We start from the raw sequence: 24,339 nt of genomic DNA, 5'->3' as shown, positions 1-24,339 counted from the left end.
GTTAAGTTCAGCTCAGTCACTCAGTCGTGTCTGACTCTTTGCTACCCCATGGACTGCAGCACGCCAGGCCTCCCTGTCCATCACCAACTCCCAGAGTTTACTCAAACTCATGTCCATTGAGTTGGTGATGCCATCCAACCATCTCATCCTCTGTCGCCCCTTCTCCTCCTGCCTTCAATCTTTCCCTGCATTAGGGTCTTTTCAAATGAGTCAGTTCTTCGCATCAGGTGGCCAAACTATTGGAGTTTCAGCTTCAATATCAATCTTTCCAATGAATATTCAGGACTGATTTCCTTTAGGATGGACTGGTTGAATCTCCTTGCAGTCCAAGGGACTCTCAAGAGTCTTTTCCAACACCACAGTTCAAAAGCATCAATTCCTTGGTGCTCAGCTTTCTGTGATTTTGGAGCCCCCCAAAATAGTTTCCCCATCTATTTTCCATGAAGTGATGGGACCAGATGCTGTGATCTTAGTTTTTCAATGTTGAGTTTTAAGCCAGGTTTTTCACTCTCTGAAACTTTCATCAAGAGGCTCTTTAGTTCTTCTTTACTTTCTACCATAAGCGTGGTGTCATCTGCATATCTGAGGTTGTTGATATTCCTCCCAGCAATCTTGATTCCAGTTTGTGATTCCTCCAGCCCAGTGTTTCTCATGATGTACTCTGCATAGAAGTTAAATAAGCAGGGTGACAATATACAGCCTTGATGTACTCCTTTTCCTATTTGGAACCAGTTTGTTGTTCCATGTCCAGTTCTAACTGTTGCTTCCTGACCTGCATACAGATTTCTCAAGAGGCAGGTTAGGTGGTCTGGTATTCCCATCTCTTGAAGAATTTTCCACAGTTTGTGGTGATCCACACAGTCAAAGGCTTTGGCATAGTCAATAAAGCAGAAATAGATGTTTTTCTGGAACTCTCTTGCTTTTTCAATGATCCAACGGATGTTGGCAATTTGATCTCTGGTTTCTCTGCCTTTTCTAAAACAAGTTCAGAGCTGCAGTTTAGTTTTGGTTGCACTGGGTCCTCAATGCTGTTTGCAAGTTTTTCTCTAGTTGAGGCAAGTGGGGCATACTCTCTAGTTGTGGTCCAGGGGGTTCTCACTGCGGTAGTTTCTCCTGTTGAGGAGCATGGCTCTAGGGTGCATGGGCTTAGCTGCCCTGCAGCATGTGGGATGTTCCTGGGTCAGGGATGGAATGCGTGTCTCCTGCATTGCAAGGTGGATTCTTAATTGGACCATCAGGGAAGCCCCCAGAGCTGCAGCTTAAACAGCTTAGTGGAACAGATACTATAAATACTGTTAGCTGTATTCATGTTTAAAGAGACAGAATGGCTTGAGAAAAATGGATTGACACAGCAGGCCTGAGGCTGCAAGTTTTAGGAGATCCTGTGTGCAAGCCTGAGCTTCCCAGGTGGTGCCAGTGATAAAGAACCCACCCTCCAATGCAGGAGATGTAAGAGATGTGGGTTCAATCCCTGGGTCGGGAAGATCCCTCGGAGGAGGGCATGGCAACCCACTCCAGTGTTCTTGCCTGGAGAATCCTGTGGACAGAGAAGCCTGGTGGGCTTCAGTCCAAAGAGTCGGACATAGCTGAGTGACTCAGCACACACGTGTGCAAGCCTGATCTCGGCTGGCATCCGGGAACTTGGCCTTTAGTGTTGTCTGTACTGTGCCTAGACTGTGGAGACAATTTCATTCACACTGAGCATCTGCTGGCCTCCTGGGGGTCTGGATTGTGGTACTTGCTGGGCAGGTGTCTGCTTGCCTGGTGCCTGCTGTGCTTTGTATGACCCCTCAGGGGAAGCACAGTGTTGAGAGCTGCACACAGATTCACCCAGACTTCGCCTGCCTTTTCCCTTATGATCCAACTGCCTGCATCCCTGTAACACCACTGCCGTAAATCTCAGCCATGAGCACAACTATATGCTGAGTCTCATGAATTCCTCTAGAAAGTCTCCTGATGTGGGAAAGGCCTTGCGAACCCACAACAGTTCCACTGCTGGCTGTATCGAAAACATATTCAGCAATATTTTGATATCTCTGTTTAAAAGCAGGAAGAATGAACTTCTGTTAGAAGGAGCCCCTGGGTCATATGTAACACAGGTGTGGCATTTTGGTTTATGTTAGTTTCTCAGTCGTGTCTGACTCTTTGCTGCCCCATGGACTGTAGTCTGCCAGGCTCCTCTGTCCATGGAACTCTCCAGGCAAGAATACTGAAGTGGGTTGCCGTTCCCTTCTTGAGGGGATCTTCCAAACAAGGGACTGAACCTGGGTCTCCTGTGTTTGTGTGCTCAGTCGCTAAGTCGTGTCCGACTCTGCAATCCATGGACTGTAGCCCACCAGGTTCAGACTACGTCCATGGGATTTCCTAGGCAAGAAAATTGGAGTGGGCTGCCATTCCCTCTTATATTTAGGGGATTAAAAAAAAATAAGCCACAAACATGTGAAACCAACAAAAATCAAATAGATACACGGATATACAATTGTGAGATTACTCTTTACAATGTTAAAATGGGTCCAGGGACCTCTCTGATGGTCCAGTGCCTAAGACTCTTAATGCAAAAGGCCTGGGTTCGATCCCTGGTTGGGGAACTAGATCCCATATGCCACAATTAAAATTTTGCATGCCACAACTTAGAAAAAATAAAGACCCCAAATGAATATCAAAGATCTCACCTGATAAAACTAAAATCTGGTTTTTAATTAACTAATTAAAAAGACTGGCCCAGCAAGCTGTTCATTCTAACAACTCCTTTCATGTGTATCTTATGTTATGTTCCAATTTGGAACCACTGGTCTCTGGGTATGAGAACCATTTGAGAAGAAAGGTATCAGGTTCCTATTTCAAGTGAGCCCGCTTCCTGGCCCTGGAAGTGTCTGCTGTATGAAAGGGTAAAACCCTTCCCAGAACAGGACCTGAAGCACTCATGTGTACACAGCAGCTGCTGTCCTTCCATTCCTTCCTGCCCCCTACAAGCATCCTTGTGTGATTCCCAGAGGGCGAGACAGAGGAGCTTGGTGTGCTAAAGACCATGCGGTCGCAAAGAGTGGGACAAGACTTAGAACTAAAGACTTAGCAAGGTGAGAAGGCAGAGATGAAAGCATCCGCAGATGGCTGGGGCTGGTTAATGGCACACTTGGCTTTGGGATGAAAAGGGGAAGAACTAACAATGATGATGAAGGTCCTTGGAGTGGCAAAAGAAGGAAGCCCTTGTTCTGAAGCACAATACAGCAGATTCTCTAGTCCCTCAGAATTGTTTTCCCCTTTGTCAGAACATAACTCATTCTCTACTCTATTTTTTTGCTGGCCCACAGCCAGATACTTCAGTTCAGTTCAGTTGCTCAGTCGTGTCCGACTCTTTGCGACCCCATGAATCGCAGCACACCAGGCCTCCCTGTCCATCACCATCTCCCGGAGTTTACTCAGACTCATGTCCATCGAGTCCGTGATGCCATCCAGCCATCTCATCCTCGGTCGTCCCTTTCTCCTCCTGCCCCCAATCCCTCCCAGGATCAGAGTCTTTTCCAATGAGTCAACTCTTTGCATGAGGTGGCCAAAGTACTGGAGTTTCAGCTTCAGCATCATTCCCTCCAAAGAAATCCCAGGGTTGATCTCCTTCAGAATGGACTGGTTGGATCTCCTTGCAGTCCAAGGGACTCTCAAGAGTCCTCTCCAACACCACAGTTTAAAAGCATCAATTCTTCGGGACTAAGCCTTCTTCACAGTCCAACTCTCACATCCATACATGACCACAGGAAAAACCATAGCCTTGACTAAATGGACCTTAGTTGACAAAGTAATGTCTCTGCTTTTGAATATACTATCTAGGTTGGTCATAACTTTTCTTCCAAGGAATAAGCGTCTTTTAATTTCATGGCTGCAGTCACCATCTGCGGTGATTTTCGAGCCCCCCAAAATAAAGTCTGACACTGTTTCCCCATCTATTTCCCATGAAGTGATGGGACCGGATGCCATGATCTTCGTTTTCTGAATGTTGAGCTTTAAGCCAACTTTTTCACTCTCCTCTTTCACTGCCAGATACTTGAGAGGAGAAAATCTGGAGTCTCATGGACCGCCCTTCAGTGAAGCTGACTTTCCTGCTCCACCTGTGAGTCGACAGCTCTGCTGGGGCGGCTGTGACCTCCACTGCTGCAGCCCCTCTTCACGAGTTCCTGACTGCAACCTTTCCCACTCTGCACCTCCAGGCGCTGTCACCTCACCAACCTGCAATTAACAGCCTCCCCTACTTGCTTCACCATTGTGGGTTTACATTTCAGCCTTTTTTATGGACGGCTTCCCAGGTGGCTCAGCAGTTATAAATAAATAAATAAATAAACAAACCTGCCTGCGAAAGCAGGAGCCATGGGTTTGATCCCTAGGTCAGGAAGATCCCCTGCAGAAGGAAATGGCAACTCACTCCAATAGTCTTGCCTGGAAAATCCCATGGACAGAGGAGCTTGGTGGGTTACAATCCACAGGGTTGCAGAGTCTGAAGCAACTAAGCCCACATATATATATTGTTTTTTAATATGTTGCTGAGTTGACCTTAATCAACCATCTGCGCACAAATTTTTATGTGCTGTAACATTTTGCATACATACTGTTTTTGGTCCTGTTTTCACTTCATTTGACATTTTTCATATTGCTCTGGACTCACTTAGTCAACCTAACTGAGCAAGAAAGTTAGAGCACAACAGAGGCCCTGAAAAACTGAGTCTACTTTTAACTAAAATAAAAAACATTTTACAAAACTTTCCATCCTTAGCACTCCTTCAATTTGTGTTTATTGCTGGCTTACACTGAGCATCAGTTCAGTCAGTTCAGTTGCTAAGTTGTGTCCCACTCTTTGTGACCGCATGAACTGCAGCACACCAGGCCTCCCTGTCCATCACCAACTCCTGCAGTTTACTCAAACTCATGTCCATCGAGTTGGTGATGCCATCCAGCCATCTCATCCTGTCGTCCCCTTCTCCTCTTGCCCTCAAATCCCTCCCAGCATCAGGGTCTTTTCCAATGAGTCAACTCTTCGCATGAGGTAGACAAAGTATTGGAGTTTCAGCCTCAGCATCAGTCCTTCCAATGAACACCCAGGATGGATCTCCTTTAGAATGGACTGGTTGGATCTCCTTGCAGTCCAAGGGACTCTCAAGTCTTCTCCAACACCACAGTTTAAAAGCATCAATTCTTTGGTGCTCAGCCTTCCTCACAGTCCAACTCTCACATCCATACATGACCACTGGAAAAACCACAGCCTTGACTAGATGGACCTTTGTTGGCAAAGTAATGTCTCTGCTTTTGAATATGCTATCTAGGTTGGTCATAACTTTCCTTCCCAGGAGTAAGCGTCTTTTAATTTCATGGCTGCAGTCACCATCTGAAGTGATTTTGGAACCCCCCAAAATAAAGTCTGACAGTTTCCACTGTTTCCCCATCTATTTCCCATGAAGTGATGGGACCAGATGCCATGATCTTAGCTTTCTGAATGTTGAGCTTTAAGCCAAAATTTTCACTCTCCTCTTTCACTTTCATCAAGAGGCTTTTTCGTTCCTCTTCACTTTCTGCCATAAGGGTGGTGTCATTGGCATATCTGAGGTTATTTATATTTCTCCCGGCAACTGAACATGGCTGGCCCCAAATTTCATCTCTAACACCATCTTCCTCATGTAATGGTTTCTTCTTAGGTGGACTATTTAGAGGTCTGTGTCAAGAATATTTTTCAGTTCACTACCGTTTCCGGGAATGTGTTACTGGGACAATGTCTGATTGAGATTGGTTGGTTGTTTGGACTACAAAAGATTATCTGGTGGGTACAGCTCCAGTCTGTGTTTTCTAATTCCTGCTGAGAGCTCTGGCAATGTTTTTCATCAGTGGTCATATTCATAGCTTCTCACCTAACTGCAGAAGTAAATATATTTTAGTGTCCAAACAAGTCCTTCATGCTGCTTTTGGAAACTGTGGGCTCCTGAGTTTTACTGCTAGAGATTCTGATTTAGTAAGCTGAGGGTAAGCTTGGTAATGTGCAGTTCAACACACACACTCCAAGCAATTCTGATACCTGCAGTCATTAGACTACAGTGACAGTCATACCTTGGTCATCTCATGTCTAGTAAAGAAAGTCTGGCAGTGAGCTTTTTCATCTTGACTATTCACAGGGTTTCTTCCCTACGAGTCTTCTCATGTTGAAAAAAAGACGTATTATAACTGAAAGCTTTCCCACACTCATTACATTCATAGGGTCTCTCCAGTATGGTTTCTCTGATGCCTAGTAAGTTGGCTAAAGGCCTTTTCACAATGTTTACATTCATAGGGTTTTTCCCCTGCGTGTGTTCTCTCATGTTTTGTAAGGGTTGATCGATCATTCGAGGTTTTCCCACAGTCAATGCACTCATAGGGCTTTTCTCCAGTATGTGTTCTCTGATGTTCAATAAGGTGTGATCTCTGACTAAAGGCTTTAACACATATGTTACACTGACTGGGCTTCTCTCCAATGTGCATTCTCTGATGCAGAGAGGAGCCCTTTGGCTGAGAGCGTTTCCACAGTGACTGCATTCATCAGGTTTCTCTCTAGCACATGTTCACTGATGCACAAGCTGATTCGCTGCTGAAAAGCCTTCCCACAGTTGTTACACTCATACAGTTTCTCTCCAGAATGAACTCTCTAAGGTGAAAGAAGGTAAGAGCTCCCAGTGAAGCCTCTCCCACACTGATGACATTCAAATGGTTTCTCTCCAGTATGAGTTCTCTGATGTTCAATAAGGTGAGAGATCCCAGTGTAGGCTTTATCACATTGATTGCATTTATATGGCTTCTCTCCAGTGTGAATTCACAGATGCCTAGTAAGTTGAGTGCTTCAAATGAAGGATTTACCACACTATATTCATATTCATAGGATTTCTCTCCGTGTGAGTCCATTTATGTGTGACAAAGTCACAGCTCTGACTGAAAGACTTTCCACAATGAGCGTACTCATAAGTTTTAAGGCAGTGTGAATTATTTGATGTACCAAAAGGTTAGAGTTCCACCTGAAAGATTTTCCACATTCACGACATGTATATGGTTTTTCTCCAGTGTGAGTTCATTGATGCCTAATGAGTTTGGAACTCTGGATGAAGGATTTTCCACATTGATTACATTCGTTGGGTTTTTCTCCCATGTGAGTTTTCTGGTGTACTACAAGGTCATAGCTCTGCCTGAAAGACTTTCCACATCAAGTACATTCATAGGGCTTTTCTCCAGTGTGTTCTCTGGTGTACAAGCTTAGAGCAACAGCTGAAAGATCTTGTACACTGTTTACATTCATATGGCTTCTTTCCAGTCTAAATGATGTCACAGTAAGTAAAAGATGAGGCCATGTGGGAGGCATCACAGTCGTCCTTATATGTGAGTAGTGCCTCTCCAGGATGACTTATTTCAGTCTGTTCAAGGCATTTGTCACAACTGAACTGACTCTCCAAATGCGTTGGCTTGTGTTCATTAAGAGACAAGCTATGATTAATGTTTCCATAGTTCTTACCATCTTTGCTGTTCTCTGCTGAAAAAATTCTATTAAGAAAACAAAAGGAGGTACCATAGTTGAAACATTCACTATTGACAGTATAATCATGAGGCTTTTTATTTCCTGTTTCAAAATCTGCAAGTTTATTCAAGTAAATAATCTGCCAGAAGGCTCTAGCACTTTGATGATCTTCACAGGGCTTCAGATCAGCCCAGTCTTTCTAATGATTAATGAAAACTGAGTTCAGTTTTAACTTTTTACCCTGTGAGTTGACCTCATGGAAATATGTTCTTGTAGGTAATGTCGGAGGTAGAAGGCTTAAACTCAGATAATTTCCCTAAGCTCAGGCTCACAACTCCCACCTTGAGTAAAACGTCTCTCTGAGGTGAGTACTGTTTGATTCAGAGTCCTACTGGTTCTTCCCTAGCTGGTCCTGCCAAAGGTGCATTTCTCCTAATGACACCAACCTGGGGCCCTTCTCCTGAACATGGTATTTCATTTCCATGTGATAAGATGGCCCTTCCACAGCAATATCCTCTTCAGACAGACTCTTTCAAGTGTAGTCTTCCAGTCTGAAAGAAATCCAAATGGCCTGAATTACTGGAAAAGCATTAGAAGGGGAGGGTGGGATAAAACAGACCACCAAGTATTAGAGATATATCTTTGGGTCTGTTTCTAATCTATGGACTGTAATTTCATGCAGAATGTGAAATGGAGGGATGGCTCAGCAAACAGGAAATCAGTGTGTGTGTGTGAGTCCCTCAGTCGTGTCTGACTCTTTGTGACCCCATGCACTGTGGCCCGCCAGGCTTCTCTGTCTATGGATTCTCCAGACAAGAATACTGGAATGGATAGCCATTCCCTTCTCCCTGGGATCTTCCCAACCCAGGGACTGAACCCAGGTCTCCTGCATTGCAAGCAGATTCTTTACAATCTGAGCCAACAGGGATGCCCAGGGATTATCTGGGTGGGCCCCAAATGTTACCACAACTGTCCTTATAAAAGGGAGGCAGAATGAGACTTGATACACACAAAGAAGACAATCTGACCACAGAGCAGAGGCGTGAAGGTGCTGGCCTGAAAGACTGAAGTGATGTGGCCACTGACCAAGGAATTCCCCTAGCCACTAGAACCTGGAAGAAAAAAAGGAACAGCTTTTCCAATGAAGTCTCCAGAGGGAGAATGGCCTGTGTGCACTGATTTCAGCCCAGTGATGCTGATTGTGACTTCTAGCCTCCAGAGCTGTGGGAGAATCAATCTGTGTTGTTTTACATTACCCAGCTGGTAATCTGTTAGAGAAGTCACAGGAAACAAGGTCCTAACATGTGCCTCGAACTTATCACTCACACTCAGTCTCTTTCCTGGTGCTGGATCTTAAAATGAGACCCCAAATACCAACGATGATTTAATATTCTTAATGGACCATTTCTACCATTGGTTCAGTCTGCCCACAGAGAAAAAGAAGGGTCTCTTTAACCATGCCAGAATTGATGCCACAGACTCCCCAGAAAATTACTGGGGTCCCTGAGGCAGTGTGCTTGGCCAGTGGACTCCACCAGCTGACAACTTCTGAGGTTCCACTTCCCTGGTGGTAAGCCAGGAATAAGAATGCTTAGCTAACAAGTGTTACTTTGAGGTGAAAATGAATCAGTTCGTGAGCCTCCCGCAGTGTCTGCTGTATAGGGCACCATGTTAGACATGGTTTTGCTGATGTCACCACCCCTGTTACTGTCATGAGAGGGATTCCTCCATCTGTTGAAGATACTGTGCTCAGTTTCTCAGTCAGGTCTGACTCTTTGAGACCCCATGGATTGCAGCCCATCAGGCTGTTCTGTCCATGGTATTTTCTAGGTAAGAATACTGGAGGGGATCCCCCTCCAGGGGATCTTCCCAACCCAGGGATCAAACTCGAGTCTCCTGCATTGCAGGAAGATTCTTTACTGTTGAGCCATCGGTAGTAGGCCTCTAATAAAGAGTGCAATGGGCTCCCAGTTCAGAGCACTCAACTGAGTCCTCCAAGATTCCCCCTTCCCTTGTCACTCTGCCCACACAACTGCCCTTTTTAGGTGGGTAGCCACCCACATCCAGTAATATTAAGGCCTCTCTCCAGGTTCCCATCCTTTTCTCCCATGCCTGCCAAGGAGACAAGCATCCTCCATTTGGCAAAGTATGACTTCCAGGAGGATGTTTTCCTTGTGCCAAACACAGACCTTCTTTCCCTCTTGGGGAAAGCCTTAATCTCTGCCCAACACTCCCATAAACACACTGTCCTCCTTCCCAAGACCCTGCTGTGTTCCCTTAGGGAACACAGAGATTCCCTTGGAATCTCTGATGAGAAGTTTTCAAATGAAACAAAAGCCTCATGAAGGGGAGTGAAAGAGTATCTGGGGATGAAGGGAAGGAGAAGAATCTTTGCATGGCTAAGCTATGTCTAAGATATGCCTGGCTGTTGAAAAAATGGGCCGAGGAGGTTAAAATTCTACAGCAGTATCTGCATCAGAATCTTGAAATAAGGAAGACAGGCTGTGTGGGTCAGCCAGAAAGTAACGTCTAGGGTAGAAGAAAGACACTGCTGTAAAATGAATTCAGAACGATGTCATTTGAGTGCCAAGGGTAAGTAAAAGTAGGTAAGACTTCCAAGAAAGAAACAAGAGAGGCTGCGGACATGACAGTTATAGGGCAAGAAGGAGCAGGAACACATGGGATAAATCAAACACCTCTAGGCTGGCAGAAGGTGGTGTGATGGACATACATGCTGCTTACTGTTAAGTGAAAGCAGCCTCTCAGAAAGGACCATGTATTGCATGATTCCAACTATAGGATATTCTAGAAAAGTAAACTTGTAGAGACAGTAAATTAATCAGTGGTTTCCAGGAGTTAGGGTGGAGGGAGGGATGAACAGGTGGAGCACAAAGGATTCTTAGGGCAGTGGAACTACTCTGTACACTACACCAGTGGATATATAACATCACATATTTGTCTAAACCCACAAAATGTACAACACCAGAGTGAATCTAATGTAAACTATTGACCTCTGATGGTAATAATTAATTGATGTAAGTTCATCAATTGTAACAAATGTAACACTGAATGCAAGATATTAATAATAGGGGAAACTGGATGGGAAGGGTTGGCATAGAGAAACCCTGTACTTTCTGTAAGGATGAAACTGGCTCTAAAAAATAAAGTTTATCAGTTAAAACAAAACCACAAAAAAATCAGAAGCAGCTCAATTAGTCGGGGAGATGACCATGTTCTAAAATAGACTGTAGTGATAAATACACAAGCTGCAGCTATATTAAGAAACTTTGCATGCTTTATACAGATGAACTGTATGGTATGAGAACTTTTAATATTTCCATATAGCTCCAAGAGAAAAAAAAAATCCAATTAGGCTGACATGCAGGGTAGGTGGTGGGCCTATGGGATGAGGGGAGGTGGGAAAGCAGGTCCAGGAATGGTAATTTAGTAGGAATCCTTCCGGAAGCCATGGATTCTTACCACACCTTGGGATCATTTCGAAGTTCTGAAAATGTCCAACATGGAAGATGGGTGGACACCCAAATGGCAGAGCAAAGACCAGCAGAAAGGGGAGGCCTGAGGAGCTGCCACCCTGGATGGAAGTTATGATGAGGGGTTTGAGGAAAACAGGAGGCATGAGGACCTGGGAATGAGACGCGGTAGCAGAGAAGTGAAGACCAAAGGGAGATGGGGACAGAAGTGAACTCGTGTGGGAGACACATGTTGACAACAGCAGCAAATGTCTTCTGTGGGTGGGCTGGGCAGAGACAGCCTGACATGGATGAGAACGTGGCTGCCACACTGGACATGAGGTGGCAGCAGAGAACACGTGAGCAAACTTTCTACAGGTGGTCTCTCTCTCCTTGGACTTTAACTGCTGGGCTGTTGGCTTGTTCTCACCTTGGGGAGGTCCCTGCCCCACTCTCCATTGGTCCTCCCCTTGCTCCAGGTAGGAGATCACATTTAGTTTCGAGAGCAGAAGTCCTGGTCAATGGAGGAAAAACAGAGGGCTTGGTCTTCTGCTGGGTGACAGGTCGAGCTCTCACCCCTGGGGTCAGATGTGGATGGACTAGGAGGGGCCCCCATCCTCCCGAGTAGACTCCCCACACCCTGAAACACAAGCCACAGACTTGCCCTGGAGGAGGGATAAGCAGCAATACCCAGACCTGCATCTCAAAGGGACCCACTTCCAGCACCTTCTGGGCCAGTCCAGGAGTGCCTGAAATGAGCTGTGCCTTGGGTCTGGCGATGGGCAGTGACTGCCTTAACTAGGGAGACCAAGTGACTACACGTCTTGAGAGCCACCTCAGGGTACACTGTCCTCTGGGCCAGGTCCAAATGTCCCCACTCCCCCCATGTGAAGGTCACAGCCATGTCCTTGAAGCTCACAGTTGGCTGAAACATCACTGGTGTTACCATGGAGCCCTGCTTTCTTAATGAGGAAGCTGGGGATAGGACAGCACAGGGGAGGGAGAACCTCTTGCTCAGATCAGACTCAGACCCAGGTTGAAGGTGTTTTCATTTTTCTCTGGGTATCTCCTCTACTGCTAGTTGCATCGGTGATCCTGATTTTCTGCTTTGGGAACAATGGGGACCTGTCTTGGAGATCTTCACCCCCAGCTTCTGTACAATATCAGATTGGAAATCAGGCAAAGAGGATGCTCTAAATCAGGGGTCAGCACAGCCATAAGACAAATCAGGGCTGTGGTGTGTTTCTAGGAAGCTAACGCCATGAGCTCAATTGCTTCCTCGTGAAACCACATGTGAGCCATCTAAGGGTGCCTTTGGCGCTTTATGGGCACACTCTCAGCTGCTCTCCTGAGTGGTCTCAGTAAGGGTCAATGGGCCAGAGTAGCTGACTGTTTCTGGAGGCTCAGCTCTATTCGCCCTCAAGGGTCCACTGAGCAAACACCATGAAGAAGTCTAAAGAGACCCGGCCCAGAAACCCAGGTTTGGGGAATGCCTGGCTCATTCATGTGGGAGCCCGTGTACTTCACCCCAAGGCACAGGGCAGCATTACAAGAACTCTCATGTGCGCTGACGTGAGGAGGTGGGTGTTATTCCTGGACGCATTCTACCATGGAGACTGCCATGGAGACTAAGGCAATGAGAACAAAGGTCTCCAACTCGCCTGGGATGGGATCTGCTGAAAATATGCCTCCATTTCCTCCTCATATCTGGAGATGCTGTTGTGAAGACAAAAGTCCTCAAAAAGCAGGGCTAGGGTTGGGGGAACAATTAGGGATTTAGCCCCTACCTCAGTGCCTCCACACTCCCAAGTCCACCCCCATGCCCAAAGGCAAGAGCAACCAGTGCCAGCTGAGGACTAACCCCTGGTGAGTGTAAGGCAGGGAGGTGGGGCTCTGACCACATGATCTCCCTGTTCAAGGCTCTGAGGTCAGCCAAGATGGCTAAGCTCTCTCACTGAAGAGGGCCAGTCTGCCTAGCTCTGGGCCTGGGCTGTCATAGGCTCAAGGTAAATGTCTTGAGGCATGTGCTGGGGTGTCTGAACCATGAACCCAAAGACACAACAGTACCTCAACACTCAAATAAAGGAGGGGCCAGTTTTTCCTATCATCTCAAGATACTAAATAGAGAGAAATGGAGGCAGTGTCAAAACAACTGATTGTACAATTTTTAAAAATATCTCAGTGAAACATCAGCCGGTTTCTAAAAATTGAGGTGGGGGAAGGGGACAAGGAGCATATGAAAATTCCCAGGAAGACAACTAAGGGTACTCTGTGACGGGGTATCAAACTTTTGGACCTGCTGTGATGCTGCCCAACTGGCCAGAAGCCATACCTATTATCCCCTGCTTCCCTTAATGCTGCCATTGCTCCCCATACTCTGCTTATCTTATCCCAAACCCTTCCCCATGTTTGACTCTCTCTCACTCTGTGTACTAAAAGCACACCCATGCTGCATGCTTGCAGCCATGCACACACACACACACACACAAACACACACACACACATGTGTACACCACACCTAAGAAGACTGCTCAAGGCTCTGTGTGAAGCTATCTTGTTCTGACATTCCTGTCCATTCATGGGCAATCTACAATGTGTGTTCGTTTTCACCCTCAGGTCCTCTTCTTCCTTGTTGGAGACATCCAGGGCGAGGGCTGGGAACACCTCCCCTCCACAGCCAGACTGCCTGCATTCAAAGTCCTACCTCCACCAGTTGCCTCTGGAGGACCCCGAACAGGCCTCCTCAGCCTCTTGGGGCCTCATCTGCAGAAGTCTGGGAGGAGAGCAGGCCTGCTTTCTGGTGCTGCTGTGATGATTACAAGAGTTGCATTTATAGAGTTTAACACTTGTGCTGACACACAGTAGAGGCCACAGCAGATTTAATTCTATTGGTTACACCTGGACATAAAACTCCTTTCCCTCATGCTCGACCTCTTTCTAGAGGCCTCTCTTTCTCCTTCTCTTTCTAGTTTCTTTTTTTCCTGCCAGTGAGGGGGTGGGGGTTTCAAGTACTGCCCCAGGCCTTATGCCCAGCCCAGACCTCCCTCCCAGGCTCCCTACCACTGCCATTCTCTCCTCCATATCCAGCTACGCCTCTAAACACTTGATGAAATAAAAAATCGTATTTCATGGCAAAACAAAAAAATTTAAACTCTTTCGTTGCTCATTTGGGCCTCCTCCCTCCCATTTAGTGTGCATGGTGCATCCACATTAACCATACCTGCTTAGGGGACAAACTTCCTTCTTTCTAAGGGGTCACAATGACCTACTATCCACTTTGTACTGCAGGGCTGGATTATATCAACTGTCAATTCCTCATCTGACACATGGCCCTTTGTCTCAAAAAGTATATAACTGTGCTTTGACCTCCAGGGTGGAACAATCCTCAGAGCTTTCTGAAAAGCTGCTTCCTGAGTTATGATCCAAGGCTTGAATAAAATGTCCCATTTCTCTCTTAGAGCAAATATTGATTAATGTCTTCGTCCACAGACTCAACACAGCTGATAGCGTCCAGGGTTCCCTCATCCCTTGCACTGCGGCCTCCATCCTGGCTCCTCACTAGAACCGGAAACTCAAGAGCCCTCCTCACACTTTCTACTCCCTCGGCACTGCCCCTCCACTGAGCCATTCACCGCCGGATTCTACTTACTGAGGCTCTGAAACCCAAACCCCAGCCCTCGCGCACCCGGCAATTCTATGGCCCGCTCTCCACACCTCCAGTCACGTTCACCTCTCCAGCCCCTTCTCCACCCAGGCCAGCATCACCAAACACGACCAACACGGGCCCCAACACCTAGGTCCGGGGTTTGCCGGTGCTTTTTGCTCTGCCAAGACTGCCTGTAATTCTCTGTCCACCAGGACAACATACACTTTCTCTTCAAGCTGAGTTCGAAACCCACGTACCAGTGGAAGAACTGTGTCCACGTACTGAACTCGGCAGGGCTGTGGGGCACAGGGGAGCCTCCGCGCTGGTTCCCCGGCCAGGTTCAGCTGAGCGCGCGACTATTGGCGGCACTTCCGGTAGGTGGCGGAAGTGCGCCCGCTGGGCGCGAGGAACTACAACTCCCAGAAAGTCGCGCGCCGGTGGCGGTTTTTCTCGCTCAGGTGGCAGTTTCTCCAGTTGCCGCAGCAGACGTTACACCTCGCGGCGGCAGCACAGTGGCTTTTGGCGTCTGGGTGTGGAAGTCGAGAGAGACCACCTGCCGAGGAGCACGGAAGACGTTTTCACAGAGCCCGCTAGAGCAGGGGAGTCGGCCACAGCGGGTGTTTGGCAAAGGCTCAAAGGCCGGCCGGCCAAGGGGAGGAGAGGGCCTCGGGTGGGCTCTGAGTGTGGAGTATGAAAGTTGGAGGCCGGCTAACTAGCAGTGCGTCTTCGTGTGTGATGGCTTAGGGAAGCTTGTTTGGCTTTCTCCAATTGGTCCTAAATAGGAAAAGGAGTGCGTCAAGGCTGTATATTGTCACCCTGCTTATTTAACTTCTATGCAGAGTACATCATAAGAAATGCTGGACTGGAAGAAACACTAGCTGGAATCAAGATTGCCGGGAGAAATATCAATAACCTCAGATATGCAGATGACACTACCCTTATGGCAGAAAGTGAAGAGGAACGAAAAAGCCTCTTGATGAAAGTGAAAGAGGAGAGTGAAAAAGTTGGCTTAAAGCTCAACATTCAGAAAACGAAGATCATGGCATCTCGTCCCATCACTTCATGGGAAATAGATGGGGAAACAGTGGAAACAGTGTCAGACTTTATTTTGGGGGGGGGGGCTCCCAAATCACTGCAGATGATGACTGCAGCCATGAAATTAAAAGACGCTTACTCCTTGGAAGGAAAGTTATGACCAACCTAGACAGCATATTCAAAAGTAGAGCCATTACTTTGCCAACAAAGGTCCATCTAGTCAAGGCTATGGTTTTTCCAGTGGTCAGGTATGGATGTGAGAGTTGGACTGTGAAGAAGGCTGAGCACCAAAGAATTGATGCTTTTGAACTGTGGTGTTGGAGAAGACTCGAGAGTCCCTTGGACTGCAAGGAGATAGAACCAGTCCATTCTGAAGGAGATCAGCCCTGGGGTTTCTTTGGAAGGAATGATGCTGAAGCTGAAACTCCAGTACTTTGGCCACCTGATGCAAACAGTTGACTCATTGGAAAAGACTGATGCTGGGAGGGGTTGGGGACAGGAGGAGAAGGGGACGACAGAGGATGAGATGGCTGGATGGCATCACAGACTCGATGGGCATGAGTCTGAGTGAACTCCAGGAGTTGGTGACGGACAGGGAGGCCTGGCGTGCTGCAGTTCATGGGGTCGCAAAGAGTCGGACACGACTGAGTGACTGAACTGAACTGAACTGAATTGGTCCTAGGTGGGACAGGGGCAAAAATAGGGAAACTGGCAGTGAGCAAGTCCTGACTGTTTTGGACCTGTTGCTACAGAGATTGTGGGTCAGAGAGTTCTGTTCTATGTGGTCTGACCATTGTGTGCATATTCAGCCTCACTGCCTTGTGGGGCTGAGACCACAGACCTGCTGTCCCGCCCTGGCTCCTCAAGGTGGGAGAGACCACAGGAAACCTTCCTAGGGTGGCCTTCTGGCCGGAAGTATTCTGGCTCTTCATGAAAGAGGTTATCTGTGATAAGCTCTTAACTGAATACTTTCAATATTTAGACATCACTTAAAACTTCACTAATTTATAATTTATGCAGAGTACTTTCATAGTTCCAACATGAAAACTACAGACACGAAAGTGTACTAAGAGAAGCCTAGCCTCTTTGGCTTCTCATCCCTGTATCCCTGTCCTCTCCCATTGGTAATTATAAGTTTTGGGTTATCCTTCCGTTTAAAAAGTATAAGCAATAGATTCTGTAAGTGTATCCATCACTCTTCCTTGGGTAAAAGCTTCGCCACTATGCATAGTGTTGAGACACACTTCATTGTTTTCCACCTAACCGTTTGGTGGGAGATTGTTCTGTGGCAACTGCCAGGGCACCATTGTGTGTTCGGACTGCAATTCCTTCCACCAGCCCGCTGCTGGTGACACATAAGCTGCATGGCTTTACGGACGGTGCTGCAATGGATATTCCTGTGCCAACATCATTTTGCATTTTTGCCAGTGTAAATTTAGAACAGATGTCTAGAAGTGGGATATTGGGTCAGACGTAAGTGTGTTTCTAATTTTGCCTAATTCTTTTTCTTTGGAGTAACACTTGTTTCAGCTCAGTTCAGTTCAGTCGCTCAGTCGTGTCCGACTCTTTGCGACCCCATGAATAGCAGCACGCCAGGCCTCCCTGTCCATCACCAACTCCTGGAGTTCACTCAAACTCATGTCCATAGAGTTGGTGATGCCATCCAGCCATCTCACCCTCTGTCATCCCCTTCTCCTCCTACCCCCAATCCCTCCCAGCATCAGAGTCTTCTCCAATGAGTCAACTCTTCGCATGAGGTGGCCAAAGTACTGGAGTTTCAGCTTTAGCATCAGTCCTTCCAATGAATACCCAGGATGGATCTCCTTTAGAATGGACTGGTTGGATCTCCTTGCCGTCCAAGGATTCTCAAGAGTCTTCTCCAACACCACAGTTCAAAAGCATCAATTCTTCGGCGCTCAGCCTTCTTCACAGTCCAAATTTCACATCCATACATGACCACTGGAAAAACCATAGCCTTGACTAGATGGACCTTTGTTGGCAAAGTAATGTCTCTGCTTTTGAATATACTATCTAGGTTCAGTATGTGAACCGTGAACTCCCTGATGTCCAAGCTGGTTTTAGAAAGGGCAGAGGAACCAGAGCCCTTATAAACTGAGAGGTGTTGAAAGAGGAGCCAGTAATAGTAGTAATAAGAATAGTAATAGCTTAAGAGTTTGCCAACTACCAGCCTGGTAAAGCACACATGTGTATTGATTCAGTAGTCCTCTTAGCAACCCTAAATTAACTTCTGCTTGGAACAGATAGGAAAACCGAGGCACAAAGAGGTTAAGTAATTAACTTGAGTGGCAAAGCTGGTAAGCAAAGCCCAAGATTTTGAACCCAGGTCATCTTGCTGCAGAGCTTCCCCCCCCGCCACAGCCCCTGCCCCTGCAAATATATGCCAGTTCTAGACCAGTCTGACTTGGAAATCTGAGATTCCCTCCATTCCTGGTTTGGTCTTGGCCATGTCTCCTCTTCTCTGAAAGATCAATTTTCTCATTGTGCCAGGGGAGCCCTCAAAGTTGGGGTGTAAAAGCTGAGTGTTGGTGTCACTGGCAGGGACCACTCTGCCTTATGTGATGAGTGGAGCCTGTAGGCAGAAACCCAGCACCCTACCCAGGAACAGATGGAACACTGCTGAACAGCTCTCCTACCAACCGGACCCTGCAGGCTTGGGTGTGCTTGTAATTCCAGGAACAATCATTGCTCTGTTGGGCAGCGCCTCACGCAACTCCAGGGGGTGCCCCTCCCATGCAGAACACTGCTCTCATCTCGTTCTTTCCTGTGGGGAGCCGCATTAGGCATTACTGACAAAATGGAGGCACGGCCCTAAATCCCCTCCCTTTGTTCCGTAGGCACGGACCCGGAATGAAGGAGTTAGGCTTTGTGATTCTGACTTGTTTTTTTCTTTCCTCGGCTGAGTTGACTGAAGAGAATATTAAGGTGTTTATTGTTTTTGAGAGGAGCATGAGAAGGCATAAAGCCTTCTGCAGCTGTGCTCAAAGAGTAATTCCTAAAGTTGATCAGTGTTTCAGGGTGAGCATGGAGGCCACGGCTTGAGACCATGGGAGGGATTGCTATCTGAAGCCTATTTGTGGGGAAAGTGTTTATGGCAAAGGAGTTTGCTGAATGTAGGGCTTAGGAATAATTTAAATAGAAACTAAAGATTTAAGGGACGCTGTAATGTTAGCATATTTTACTTAGCTTATAGAGATTAGGGACTTTAGAGATATTTATAGCTAGAAGCCCTTTCTTAGAAATAGTGAGCTTAGGATACTAGGGGCAAACAGGACACAGAAATATAAGAATTAAACTGAGGAATGTGGTGTGCAGCCCAGACATTAGCATGAGTTACAGTGTATTCACAAAGACACATGAGAAAAAGGAGATGAGAGAATTGCTGAGGAAGGAACTCCTTTTGAGGGGCAACAATGATTTTTGGAGAAAAAGAAATCTGGGTCAATGGGAACTAAAAATATCAAACCTCTGACCTAATGCTTTTATAAAAGTATATAAGAGAATCATAAGCTTGAAATAAACAGGCAGTCCAAAAAAAACTGAGAGGCTGCCTCAGTTTCTCGCTGACACCACTCACCCCTTCAGCTTGAATTTATGGCTGCTGGAGCTGGATTCTAGCACTTTCCCATTTTGTGAGTTTTTAGCTTTTCTTTCTTTTCGTGTCATGAAAGGAACTCCTGCCTTTGGCTGTTCCCACTGAAAAGGCAGCAGGGATATTCTCTGCCACTTGATAACGTGCTTTATCAGAGGATTACCTCTCAGAGGTAAGGAGACATGTCAGCCACCTGTTGCTGCATTCTGTGTGAGTAAATGCTAATTAACCTCTAAGTACGATCTCTAATTCTGTCTCATCACCAATGTGGTCCTGATGGTACACTTCTGTTAAGATGTTAACAGGGCTGCCTGTGAGAATGCCCACTCTGAGACCCAGCCCTGTATTCCTGGAAACAGCAGCAGTGGAAGAAGCCTCTGCTCTTGTGCTCCTGGAAATACTTCTTTGCTAGATGTCCTATTTAAATAGTTTGAAAGTGGGCACCTCACACCCACTTAACACCTAAGATGCACCTTGGAGTAGAGCCAAGTGAACCTGGCAGAGGGCTTCTTGTTGCTGAGGGCTTGATTTCAACAAACAGTAGGATCCAATAGGGAAGGAGCTTTTGGACCCATCACAGAGGTGGGAGCAAATGCCATTCTCTTTATGAAGTTACACTGTGGTGTCAGAATGGTCAGGCAGGCACTCTCATCTCTGAAGAGCTCTGGTTAATTTCTAATGTAGACACACACTGCACATTAGGGAGAGGAAGTGCAAACAATTTTAGTGTTAGCTTTTTCTTGTTCCTCCCTGAAATACAGAGTTTCTTTCGTTAAGTGAAAGCAGCAAACACTGACTACCAGGAAAACCATAGCCAGCTCGTGGAATGGATCCCAAGCTTGTTGCATGTCAGACACTCACACTCAGGAGATGGGCAGTGGTTGAAGCTGTTCCCTTCTGAGACAGGCTGGGACCTGACCCCTGGGATCCTTTGCTGCAGGGCCTGCACCTGGACAAATGGTCTCTTTCAGCAACAAAAAACTAAGAAGCTAAAAGGGACTAAAACTAGCTGTGTGCCTACACAGTTGGGGCACATTATCAACGACGAGATACAAAAAGACCAAAAGCTGAGCGGAAGCAGCGCGCTGGCATGCGCCCTGTGCACGGCGCCTCCCAGGGGCTGGGCAGACCGGCTAAGTGAGCCCTCCAGCCCGACTCCTGGGCACAGCCCTGCTCCCTCGCCACATAAGGAGCCAGCTGTCTCCTCCTCAGGAAGCCAGCAAAGGTAGCTGTTGCCTGTTTTCCCTCCCTGAGCAGCAGCACGAATCCCAATAAAGCCTTGCCTGAATTTTTTGTCTGGTCTCTTATCTGGAACTTTCTGTGATGAGATTCTTCAGTGGATTTCAAGTCCCCTCCAGAGGAACTACTGGATACTCTTAATGGTAAATCCCTGGAACCTAAGAATGATAGGAGGTGTGGTTGTCACACACTTTTTACTTCCCAGAAGCCAGGTACACTTAGCTTCTCAGTTCCTTATCCTGCTTCTTCCTGATATCCTCAAAGGAGGAGATAGTCCACACGATTCTATTTTTGTTCTGTTCTTTTTGAAATTTGTTAATTATCATAGGAGTGTTTAAATATTTTAAAATGGGACCAATCAACTATTTACCCATCCCACTTTTATTCTTGTCCATGTGCAAACATTTTTTTAAACGTTATGACAGCATAATCATGTACATAATGTCTTTTTCACTTCATATAATTACAGAATCTGCATAAACATTAGAAACTACAGACTCTGCATAAAACAGACTAGAAACTATGTAAATACCCCCAAATGGTAAAATATCTAAGTGAAAAAGAACATTGATACTATAAGTAAAAAACATTGACTCTACATTTCCATCAACTGTTTCAATCTTTAATCATCCAAGGAAACATTTACCCACATCAGTGCCTATTTTATTGTCCTTGTTCCTTCTCAAATCTAGGCCTCACTGCTATTAAGAACACTGTCTAATTGATCACCTTTAGTAGGATTTTCTTTTAAGGAGTCCTATAAAAGCAGAGGAGCAGAGATTGACCATATGTTATTACACTAAAAACTGTTCAGTTCAGTTCAGTCGCTCAGTCATGTTCGACTCTTTGCGACCCCATGAATCGCAGCACGCCAGGCCTCCCTGTCCATCACCAACTCCCAGAGTTCACTCAGACTCACGTCCATCAAGTCAGTGATGCCATCCAGCCATCTCATCCTCTGTCGTCCCCTTCTCCTCCTGCCCCCAATCCTTCGCAGCATCCGAGTCTTCTCCAATGAGTCAACTATTCGCATGAGGTGGCCAAAGTACTGGAGTTTCAGCTTTAGCATCAGTCCTTCCAAAGAAATCCCAGGGCTGATCTCCTTCAGAATGGACTGGTTGGATCTCCTTGCAGTCCAAGGGACTCTCAAGAGTCTTCTCCAACACCACAGTTCAAAAGCATCAATTCTTCGGCGCTCAGCCTTCTTCACAGTCCAACTCTCACATCCGTACATGACTACTGGGAAAACCATAGCCTTGACTAGACGGACCTTTGTTGGCAAAGTAATGTCTCTGCTTTTGAATATGCTATCTAGGTTGGTCATAACTTTTCTTCCAAGGAGTAAGCGTCTTTTAATTTCATGGCTGCAATCACCATCTGCAGTGATTTTGGAGCACAAAAAAATAAAGTCTGACACTGTTTCCACTGTTTCCCCATCTATTTCCCATGGAGTGATGGGACCGGATGCCTAATAGTTTTCTTCAAGGATGCAACAAGGGAAGAGCACCAAGTGAAAGCATTTCTTCACTGATTGTATGCATGAGGTTTTTTTCACTATGAATTCTCTGGTGTTCCATAAGTCAGATGGTCTGCTGAAGGCTTTTTCATGTTACATTCATGTGGTTTTTCCACCTATATATGAATTTTCTGATTCACAATAAGATAAAAATCTCCGTCTCAAGATTTCCCACGTTGGTTACATTTACAGAGATTCTCTCCAATATGGATTCTTTTATGTCCAATAAGGTGAGAAGACGGTAAAGCGTCTGTCCACAATGTGGGAGACCCAGGTTCGATTCCTGGGTCAGGAAGATCCCTTGGAGAAGGAAATGGCAATCCACTCCAGCACTATTGCCTGGAAAATCCGCTGGACAGAGAAGCCTGGTAGGCTACAGTCCATGGGGTCGCCAAGAGTTGGACACGACTGAGCGACTTCACTTTCCATTGGGAATACTGTTCCCATGACATTTATGAGGTTTTTCTCCAGTGTGAGTTCTCTGAAGTGACACTTCAAAGTGAGAACTCCAACTGAAGCCTTTCCCAACTGATTACACTTTCACATTGAAGAGAAAGGCTTCTTTCTCTTCAGTGTGAGTTCTTTGATGTGAAATTACATCAGAGCTCTGAAGGAAAGATTTCTTATATTAATTGTATTCATTAAGACTTCTCTCCATTCTTTGATAGACATTAAAATAAATGAATGAAAGACTTCCCACATTGACTGCAACAGAACAGTTTTTCTTCAGCATGAGTTTTCTGATGCCTAATTAGTTGAGAACTCCTGCAGAAAGCCTCCCACATTCATGGCATTCATGGAGCCTTTCTGTAGTACAAATTATGTAATGTCAACAGGTGGGAGCACCAGGTGGAAGACTTCCCACCATTGATCATATTAGTTCTTAGGTATGCGTTCTTTAATATGCAACCAGATGAGAACTCCACTTAATAGATTTACCACACTAATCTTGTCATAGTCTCCAGTATGAGTTAAGTCCAATAATTCTAGACATAGACACACACCTCCAATTTTTAGTGTCCTTTGAGGGATTGTTTCAAACTTGACACTAACCTCCAGTAGGTCTTGACATACACAAATATCATAGACAACACTGGAAGCGGCAATTGGGAATGAAGAGCAAGGAGAAGGAAGACCATATAATTTGGTGGATGAAGATCCTGAGGAATTGGTCATCCATTAGCTCATTCCATACTCTGAAAACCTCCACTCTCATACACCAAAGTCCTTATTTGACCCTTATTAGAGCCCTGAAAAATTGCTTTAATCCTTTATGTTTCACCCTTGCTGCTAAGTCACTTCAGTCGTGTCCGACTCTGTGCGACCCCATAGATGGCAGCCCACCAGGCTCCCCTGTTCCCGGGATTCTCCAGGCAAGAACACTGGAGTGGGTTGCCATTTCCTTCTCCAATGCATGAAAGTGAAAAGTGAAAGTGAAGTCACTCAGTCGTGTCCGACTCTTGGCGACCCCATGGACTGCAGCCCACCAGGCTCCTCCATCCATGGGATTTTCCAGGCAAGAGTACTGGAGTGGGATGCCATTGCCATCTCCTTTTCACCCTTACCTTCTTCTATTTTCCACTGGCCATATTTTTCCAATTACAATCTAAGCCCCTAGGGGCTGGAAGATGATTCTCACGTGGCCTTTGAATTCTTTTCTGAAAGCATTCAAGGCCTGCTTATTGAGCAAATAACTATGTGTAGATCTCTTGGCTCTGCTGCTCACCGGCTCTGTCCCCACAAATAGGAAGAAGACTGCCAGCCTGGGAAGGTTACTGTGCACACCAAGAAGATGCTGACTCCACATGGGAGCTCTCCTGGTTGTCTAGATGGTTGGTATTCATTAAATTCCAGCTCCAAAAGAACAGCTGTAATGGCGGTTGTTTCTGTGTTCTGTGATCTGTGGATATGAGGTAGAAGAAAACCAGATCTTGGCTTCTCCATTTTCTGCAGCCTTCAGCTGACACAATGTAATAAATCCTGCATCACTTTATGCCATGTTAAGTGTGAACTCTTACATTCACATCAGAGATGAGTTGTCTCTGGCCTTCTGAAGCAGTCAGCATAGGACATGAAGTTACCCACAGCCTGAAATCTTTCCCAACTGAGCCTTTATTACCTTCACGTTTCCTTCAGTGACAGAGTGGTGAGCACAGAGGCTCCTACCACGAGACTGGGGCACTGCTGGCCCTCCTGGTGGCATCAGCCACCATTCCCTGGTTGATCATCCTCTAGCTCACCATCCAGGCTGCTCATATAATCCTGACAGATGTCCATTCATCTGAAGGAGGCTCGTGCAACACCCGCCCT

General features: G+C 46.2%; 1 protein-coding gene and 1 pseudogene across 1 annotated transcript; both read right to left on the bottom strand.

The window, feature by feature from the left end:
* Positions 6,204–6,820, bottom strand: LOC108638105 (annotated as a pseudogene).
* On the bottom strand, positions 6,819–8,241 carry LOC102183000 (zinc finger protein 544). The gene is given in 4 exon segments (XM_018063552.1): positions 6,819–6,976; positions 6,979–7,238; positions 7,240–7,539; positions 7,960–8,241. Coding segments are annotated over 4 exon segments (714 nt in total). The 5' UTR covers positions 7,998–8,241; the 3' UTR covers positions 6,819–6,860.

Source organism: Capra hircus, chromosome 18 (assembly GCF_001704415.2).
Source record: "Capra hircus breed San Clemente chromosome 18, ASM170441v1, whole genome shotgun sequence".
Classification (NCBI taxonomy): domain Eukaryota; kingdom Metazoa; phylum Chordata; class Mammalia; order Artiodactyla; family Bovidae; genus Capra; species Capra hircus.
Note: the sequence above shows the minus strand (reverse complement) of the source record. Positions and strands in the feature narration are given on the sequence as shown.